This window comes from Ctenocephalides felis, unplaced genomic scaffold, assembly GCF_003426905.1.
Source record: "Ctenocephalides felis isolate EL2017-DRISC unplaced genomic scaffold, ASM342690v1 CF-g0.4_SCAFFOLD_03572, whole genome shotgun sequence".
Taxonomy (NCBI): Eukaryota; Metazoa; Arthropoda; class Insecta; order Siphonaptera; family Pulicidae; genus Ctenocephalides; species Ctenocephalides felis.
The window spans coordinates 46,664,655-46,674,211 of record NW_020539726.1 but is presented as its reverse complement, the minus strand read 5'-3'; the positions used below and the strand labels follow the sequence as shown (position 1 = coordinate 46,674,211).

The 9,557-nt window shown below is 31.2% G+C and overlaps 1 protein-coding gene across 1 annotated transcript in view; it reads left to right on the top strand.

Annotated features, from left to right (window-relative positions):
• LOC113388611 overlaps positions 1-9,330 on the top strand; it is a 10,857-nt gene extending 1,527 nt beyond the window's left edge. The window contains exons 3-11 of the mRNA XM_026625974.1: positions 4,248-4,383; positions 5,275-5,422; positions 5,505-5,818; positions 7,149-7,250; positions 7,313-7,440; positions 7,542-7,786; positions 7,907-8,029; positions 8,094-8,193; positions 9,238-9,330. Coding sequence (XP_026481759.1) covers positions 4,248-4,383; positions 5,275-5,422; positions 5,505-5,818; positions 7,149-7,250; positions 7,313-7,440; positions 7,542-7,786; positions 7,907-8,029; positions 8,094-8,193; positions 9,238-9,330 — 1,389 coding nt within the window. The remainder of the gene's footprint in view (positions 1-4,247; positions 4,384-5,274; positions 5,423-5,504; positions 5,819-7,148; positions 7,251-7,312; positions 7,441-7,541; positions 7,787-7,906; positions 8,030-8,093; positions 8,194-9,237) is intronic.
• The last annotated feature ends 227 nt before the right edge of the window (positions 9,331-9,557 follow it).

The window sequence follows — 9,557 nt, the reverse complement described above, 5'->3', positions numbered from 1 at the left end:
AAAACATATAAAATAATATATATAGTTAAAAAGCTTATTAAATTTGCGAAAAATCCTACATACTCGGATTTTTAATCCCCAGAACAAATTTTGCGCAAAAACATAGACTTTTAGTACACGTATTGCTTATAATTAGACTAGCTAAGCTGACCAAGCTGACTTAGTGCATGTTTTAGTTTTTGTATTAATATGTTTACGACTTATTCCAATAATATCAATTATAATATATAGTTAAAATTTCTATTAAATTTTCTAAAATTCTGCATACTCCATTTTATCTTATGTTCATATTTCATTTACTAGTGAAACATATGCATGTTTAGAAATATCTTTCGCGAAGAATACTTCACCTTTATTATTCTATAAGAATTTGTATTAATTATATATATATATATATATATATATATATATATATATATATATATATCCACCTTTTTGATGGTTGGTTATTTCTACAATTAGAACTGCCTTAGAGTAAATGAAACAGTTCGTTGGCTATGGAGCTCCTCTTTTCGCATGCAACGAATTCTATTTTGACGCATTTTGTGCTTTGTACTCGCTCTAAGAATACACCTCACTATATATATATATATATATATATATATATATATATATAATATATATACACTTGTGTATTTTATGTTTGCTCATGTGTGTATTCGCATATGCACACTTGAAAACACGCAGGATAGAAACACATTTTCCTACATTGATACCGAGCTCGCTCATATCTAGATTTAATTAACTTCTCGCAGGTGAAGTTTATGTTTTCGCCAGAAAATCCGATTTGCTAAGTTTATTTTTTCTCTCTTGAAACATTTCAAGTCATTCTGATCGAATGAGACCAACTTTGGAGAGCATATAGAAAGTAAATAATACAGAAATAGAAAAAGTGGAAAGCATAAAATACTTAGGACTGATAATAAATGCTAAAACTGACATGGACAGAACATATAAACAAAATAAAAAGAAAGAAAAGAAATTAATCGGGGCTTTGAAAAGGATCCACTATTTTATAAAAAAAAAAAGACTAGTGGTGTATGGCATCGTGCCTTAAGGCAATTGCTGGAACTTCCATACCGTAATGAAATATTCGAGAAATTTTAAATGTTTTCAAATATATTATAAAAATACTGTAACTTTCATTATTTTTGCTATCTTTTGTTATATCTGAGCAAAATCAAATGTAAAACATAAATCAATTTATCTCCAAACATTAACAATCGTCATTTCATTTCGAATTCAATTTCAAAAAAAATAGTTGCCTAATAATTTACACAAAATGAAAAAGTGCTTCGCGTATAGTCACAGTCTAAACGTATTTGCGAACATACAAAACACACACACATCAATTTCTTCTGAGGTATGCCAGTAAAATATTCAGAAACCTTCAAAACGTCGAGAAATGCAAAAATTTTCATTTTCGATTTTCGGCCCATTACTATAACTTTCCTACGGGAAGTTAATAATTCTTAAAACGCAAATACTACCTATAATTTTACATGGAATAACAACATGGAGCCAAACAACTAAAGCTAACCTATAAATGACACACAGAGAATAATGAATAAAGCCACAAAAATAGCATATAATTTTCCACATATAACACCCACCAGATACTTACAGACAGAAACAAATAATCTTTCACTTAAAAAAATAATATAAATAGAAAAATGCAAATTAATATACAGAATTAAAACAAGTACAACAATAGACACAAATCAATATATACATGAACACTAACTACACTAGACAACACAGCAATTTTCACATTGAACACAATAGAAAGAAATTGAGAGAAAATGTCATATTGAGCGCTAGTAAAATATATAATGAATTGCCAAACGATATTAGGATGACCAATGATGACGATAAATTTAAAAGCAAAATAAAGAAATACTATAAGGAATTTGAAGACTAAGAAGACTGAAGAGTTATATAAAGATAGAGATATTTTAATTATAATAGATGTTATATTAATGAAATGTATATATATAGAATATGAAAACTGTTTTCATAATCTCTCATACCAGGCACCTCTGTGTGTCTGAGATATGAAAATAATTGTATAGGATAAATATAAATAAATAAATAAAATAAAAATATGAGTGCGTGTGTGTAAGACTTTTGACCCTTTGTCGACGTTACCTCAAAAACAGCTAAGCCGATTTCAAAAAATGAACTTTTTTGAAATCGAAATTTTTTTTCGATCCGGTTAGTGTCGGTTCTCCGCCGCTGACAATGCGTACAAGTTACATAAGACAAGAGAGGAGCGCACCGTCGGACGTCTCCACCGTAGAGACTCCTAGTATTTCAAGACGTTGCCACGACAAAGGTGCATCTTCGACATTATCGGAGACAATTAATTAAGAATTGAATGAGTCCAGTAATTAAAAAAAATATTAATATCATGTTGTGGAGTGAACTAAAAATAAGTGATGCTTAAGAAATGTTTAACAATATTAAAATACGAGTGAATATTACATTTGATACTTTGTTATTTTTTATTTTGAAAAAAAAAATGTTGATAACAAATCAAAGTTGTGGTGACATTTTAAAATTACCCTTGATCAAATTATTGCAAATTTTTTCGTGTATTATTGTTGCACTTGTTGAATGAAATTTCTTAGTTTTTATTAATGAATTGATTATAATAATTTTATAAACAATTTTTCTCTTCAAAAAAATTTAATAATGGCATTCGTAATAATTGAAAATCTGATACACAGTATGTTTTTTACGAGTTGCTATATTTATAGTATCAGACATTTAAGTTATAATTATTGTCCAAAAATCGAAAATGAAATTTTTTGCATATTTTTACGTTTCAGAGGCATCTGAACAGTTTGACATGTTAGGAAAAATGGACGAGCGTGTATATATATGTGGGGATACAATTTTAGCCGACGTTTTTGGGAGCACCGGTCAACTGATTTGAATTATTTAAAAAACATTCGTTCCTTTTTATAAGGAGACGTGTTGATTCATTTTTTGGCGAAGACAATTAAAAAACATTTATTTGAATATTTTGATTTTATTTTAATTTTAGCTGAAGTTCTAAAGCTCGTCTATATACTTAAAATAAAGAATTTTGCAATTCAGTTTACATAATTTTTAGAAATATGAGGTAAGGTCTTTCATTCTAACTTCGCTTGATCAAGTTTTGTTTATTCATTTTGCATATAAACGTATAAAAACGTCGTCTATAAAATACGAAAAATGAAAGTGCAGCAGTATTATAAATATCTATTTATGAACATTCAATATAGTCCTCGAATATTCATTACTGTACGCGAAGTTCCAGCAATTTGTCTTAAGGCAAGATGCCTCACACCACTAGTAAATTTTTAGTGAACATTTCTCATATTCATAGATTTGTTTTCATGTAATGCATATGAACTAATAGTCATTGTGTATTTTTATATATAAAATTTTATCTTTATACTTTATAATAAATGCACAAATTTGTATTATGTTTAAACGTTCTATTATATGTTAAATTGAAGTATATTTGAATATAAAAACATTTGATTTAACCTAATTAATTCTTATTATCTATTCAATTAATTTGAAAAAGTTACTCTTTCTTTTAAAAATTTGTCTCAAACAATCTACAAGCAGTTTTAAAATTGTTTATTTATCTTTTAAGTGAATTCAGTCCCCGTTTTATCGTCCTAATGAAATATTTTCCGAGTCGTTTATAAAATAATCATCTCGTTTTAATGTCGATTTTAATAATAAACTATATCCTCATCTTGATACAAATACAAATAGAAAATGCTAATGCGATCCAATAAAAATGATTTTTATTAGACGAGCATCGTAAAACTTACATTATGGATGAAAATAAACAATCATTAGAAAATTTATTATACGTCATATATGAATATACATACATGCACATGGCTATTGTAGAATAAAAATAGACTTACAGATATATTTAACACCAAACTTTTGAGGTAAAAAGGTTTGGGTATTAAAATATTGTTGATTATTTAATAATAATATGATAATTATTATATTATTATTATTATTAACAAAATGTTTTCATCCAGCTCATAATATAATTTTATGAAAATGCAAAAGTGGTCAAAAACCCATAAAACGAACAATAAGTTACCAATAAGACAATTACAAAATGAATGCTTTTATTCATATTTAAATTATTGATTAATTTATAATAATTCAATTAATAAAATGGTGCTGAAAAGTCGGTGATAGTGATATAAATTAAAAAAAATGGAAAGAAAGGTTGTCGGAGGAGGAGGCCTGTGAAGCAGAAGACATTGGCTTCGAGGCTGAGGAACTACTTGAGGAACTTTATTGCCTTTATGTTCAGTAATGTTGGAATCATTGGACTTGTAGTTTCTTATACGATAGCAGGTAATTCTAAAATATCTAAAAATGTCATGCATAAATTTTTACTCTCCTACCACAGATCTCTTTAGTAATTTACATTTTTGTAATCGAATCATTTTATCTTGCTTTCAGTCGGTGAAGATTTTTAACTAAATTTTAATTAATAATTATCTGAGCTTGAATTTAACTTCAAAACAAACATTTTTCTGAATATTTAGAACCAATTTGCTTACAATACACACGACCCTAAATTTTCACCTTCCTACCATATTGTTTAGATTGAATTCGAAAATGATCACAACAACAATACGGTCAAACCAAACTAAATTTTGTCTTTTCGATTGTGATTCAATTTGCTTGTCAGTAGAGTCCCTTTTTATGCCCTTATTTAATTTTCTCGTCAGCAGAGTCCTTTATCATCTAATTTTTGATCTCGCTGTTCAATTTGCTTGTCAGTAAATTTCTCTTTTGATCTTTTACGTTGCTATTTATTTTACTCTTCAGTGGAGTCCCTATTTCTTCAAGGTTTAAGATTACTGGCGTCTGTAAATAATACATACAGCCCTAAATTTTAACTCCCCTGCAATATTGTTCTGATTAGAGGTCGTCGATTAATCACGTGATCAACCTTTAAGGATTTTTGGACGCCCCTTTCCTCTTATGGTAAAATATTAATAATACTTAAACTAAACATCAGTTGTATTTTACAAAGAAAAAATGCTGAAAGTTTGAATTTTTTTAAAAAATATTGATTTATTTTTAATTCAGGTGAAAAATAAATACGCTTGATATCTTACTAGATCTTCCCTTCCCACACATAATATTTCACTAATTGAGACTAACAAGATTTACGATTACTGGTGTCTATTATAAATAATATATGATACATGACAGACAATTATATTATTTGTTCAGGAGCCTTCATGTTCATAGCCATCGAAGGCGGGGACGTCCTCCAACTATGGGCAGGGATGACCAGAGCACGAAATTCAGTGGTGGAACGACTCTGGTTGGTGTCCTGTTGCCAACAGAACACCTTCAACGAGACAGTCTTCAGAGATATGTACGTACGTAACATGAATAACATCGAACGTGAATTATTTTACCAACATAAATTTACTTGGTATATCTTTTGCCTGTGCCAGAGTTTCTTCTGAATTGTTGTCCTACCAGAGAACGGTGGTGACGGCCGCTCGTGGTGGATGGTCGGGTTTTAGCCCTTCGAAACCGGCGAAGAAGGCGCCGCCGCCGCCGCCGTCGTCGTCGTCGTCGTCGTCGCCGCGAATGGAGGAGCGACTTCGCAGCGGCCGGCGGAGGTGTGCAGGTGCAGTCGGCGAAGCCGCTGGAAACGATGATGAGGGTGCTGGTGGTGCTGGTGGTGCTGATGATGAGCACGAGGAGACCGTGTGGTCGTTTTTTGGGGCATTCTTGTATTCGTTGACTGTTATTACTACTATAGGTGAGATAATGGACTTAAATAGTAGTCTGTTCGTGGTGTGAGTAGATAGAGTAACACAAATCAAATCAATGATTCCTTTTTCTCCCTTTTTATTATTCTCATTACCATTAATCCCTTATTTTTTCATACACATTTTATACGTTGTGTAGGCACTCTTTTTTCTGCAAAGTTAATAATTTAACTTTGCTTGTCGGTCAAACTTTTGGGCCGAAAATCGAAAATGAAAATTTTGCATTTCTGACGTTTTGAATTCTGAATATTTTACTAGGTTTACCTCAGAAGAAATTAAGTGTGTGTATGTTGTGTGTTGGATTTTGTATGTCTGCATTTTTTCATCCACGTTTTGGGCGCACGAATCAACCGATTTGAATGGTTAAAAACAATATTGATTCCTATTGATAGGGAGATGTGTGCTGTTACTATTGGCAAAGCAGGTTAAGCCGTTAGGAGTTAGTAGCAAAAGAGGCAAAAATAGAAATCGAGTTTTTGAGAGAACGGAGTATCGATTAAAAATTCAAAAATGGCCCAGGCTAAGCACCGTCTAAGCGCCATTTGGTACAAAAGTTTACCCAAGTGCGTTTAGACTGTTGGGTGTTTGGAGCCCTTTTCCAATTTTGTGAAAACGTTTTTGAAAAATGTGAAAATGCCGCCAAGCTAAGCACAGTATAAGTGAAAATGTCGCACAGAATTATTTGCAAATTCGTTTATACTGTGACAATACTTTTTCAATTTTGTGTAAATTAGGCAACTATTTTTTTTTGAAATTGAATTCGAAATGAAATGACGATTGTTAATGTTCTTTCTGGAGATAAATAGATTTATGATTTACATTTGATTTGCTCAGATATAACAAGATAGCAAAAATAATCAAAGTTACAGTATTTGTAATAATATATTTGAAAACGTTTAAAATTTCTCGAATATTTCGGTACGGGAAGTTCCAGCAATTTGCCTTAAAGCACGATGCCATACACCACTAGTTCAAAATTTTTTACTTGGTAAACGTTACTAATGAAATATCCTGATCGTAAACATGACGAAGAATTATGAGAAGACGATGCTGTAATTTCAGAATATGAGCTTATTCTTGTTTCGTAGAAGGCAGTCATTTGGCAGAATGTGTCCGATACAGTTCACTTTCCTTTTCAGGATCGTACTCAGTAGAGTTTTATCTTCAACCACTTTCTTCATGTGTTACCTTATCTTCATCAGTACCACATTTCCAATACTCTCCGGATAGTTTTTGCCGGCCTTTCTTAGAGTACATACCTGTGATCCGTACAGAGTATGTAGTATTGTTCATGTTGTGTGTATGTATTATCTTTTCCAGGTTACGGCAACATCTCTCCTCGCACGGAATGGGGCAAAGTGGCAACAATACTGTACGCCATCGTGGGCATGCCCTTATTTCTTTTATATTTATCGAATATAGGTAATGATAATGATAATGATATTCGTATCGTGTTATTTTGGTGTAATTATTTGATTATTCAGGTGATATATTGGCAAGATGCTTCAAATGGATCTACGCCAAGTGCTGTTTGTGTCGCGTCTGTCCGAGTGTTGCAAGGCGAAGGGCGATGCGGAGGAGGGCGAGCAACGCCGATGCCAACGAATGGAGGGTAAAATTGAAAATCATTTAAATATATATGTATATATATATATCATTGAAATTGTCTATTATATAATGATACGTGCAACTAGTTCATTTTTTCTTCCTCAGCTGCGCAATTACTTGGAACGTTCCTCCCAAGCAGGAATGTCTCGTCCTAATCTCTACCTGAACGGCATCGAAATGGAGATGACTTCCCACAGTTCCAAATCGACTTCGGCTTCAACATCGTCCACTTACTGGGACGAAGAACTTGACTTTGATGACGAGGAGTACGAGGATGGCAAAAGGACAGGTTTGGATCGGTACGAAAGGGTTTCTGTCCCCATCACTTTGTGTTTGGCCATAATGGTCGGGTAAGATAAAGGGATAAAGATAAAGGAATCTTACAAAGTAAGAATCTTACTTTGTAGATGCGACATAACATTTCTATGTCATCTGACAATCAGCCCCTTATTTTGTCATTTATTTTTTAGGTATATTATTTTTGGTTCCTGTCTGTTCTCCCGTTGGGAAGATTGGGACAGTGTGGACGGGTCCTATTTCTGTTTTATTTCTCTAAGTTCGATTGGATTTGGTGATATTGTACCAGGGGATAGGTAGATTGATAAAATTTAGTTTTATAAATTAATAAATTATATTAATTTAATATTCAAATTAAAGAATAACTTCCGAAAAGGGTTTGGAACTTAGTTTCATCCTGTGCGCTATGTATTTGATGTTGGGTATGGCTTTGATTGCCATGTGCTTTAATTTGATGCAGGTAATATACTTATAATTATAATATATATATATATATATATATATATATATATATATATATATATATATATAGGGTATCCCACAACTCAATCTCAAACCGAAACAGAGTGAAAGTATTGACCTTCAGTGTCCTGAAAAAATTAGAAAAAAACTATCCCCATTGTTTGGAAATTATGTGTAATTATAACCATTTTTTGGTTATAGTATTTCATTATGGTTAATTTTAATTTTTAATTTTGTTCATTTAAATTTTGGAACCGTAATCGTGAATAACGTCACTAGTACTATTAGGACCACAGTCGAAAGCAATGATACACTCCAACAAAAAGTTTTAATTGTTGAAAACTTGGGGCAATTGTGTGCTTATTTATCACTATGGTCTTAAAAATGTTATTCACGGTTATGATTCTAAAGTTTAAATGAACGAAATTAATAGAAATTAACCACAATGTCCGACAAACGGTCACAGTTTACCAAAGTCTTAAGATGCACTTATAAGCTCATAATTTCCATATAACGTTGTATAATACGTGTGCGTGACGTTTTTTTTTTTAAAAAAAAATCAGGACAGTTAACCCCTTAACTTGCACGCTCGTTATCATTTATATAGGATTAAATTTACAAAAAGATGCTGCCACAACATATTGCGCCGGGTGTTGTTCTGAAAGGGATAGCATAGGAAAAAAGAAAAGAAAATGGAGTCGATACATGTGTAATATTTATTACTGATAATGTTTTTCACGAAATAGTAATTGTAAATTAGTAAAATAAAAAAGTCGATGGACGTGTAACATTGCATATTTAGCTCTTTTCTGCACTGTGGATCAAAATCCAAAATTAAACTAAAAATTTTGACCAATTTTGATTTTTTTTGCCGGAACAATATGTTAAAGTTTGTGTTTTTACATTTAAAAAAATTAATTATTTTTGGCCGTTTTTTTTCAAAAAAAACTGTGCGTTAAGGGGTTAAGGTCAATACTATCACCCCGTTTCGGCTTGACATAGAGTTCTTGGACACTCTGTATATTATATTTCTAATTTTTAGGAACAAGTGATACACAATATGAGGTCAATAAAAAGAGGAGTCGTGCGACTCTTTCAGTGTAAAAAAAACCAACCGGAGACAGAAGACAATTAAATATAAATAATTATTTATTTAGTTATTAATAATTAGTTAATACGATTCTATTTATTTATTTGTTAAACGAATTTGTTCTTGTTGAATAAATAGTTTTTACATGAAGAAAATTTCTTAACAGGGATTTGCATGAAAAAACTAAATTCTAATAAACATAATAACATGACAATAACATTATTTACATAATAACCGAGTCAGTCCGTTAACAAATATTAATAATAAATTGA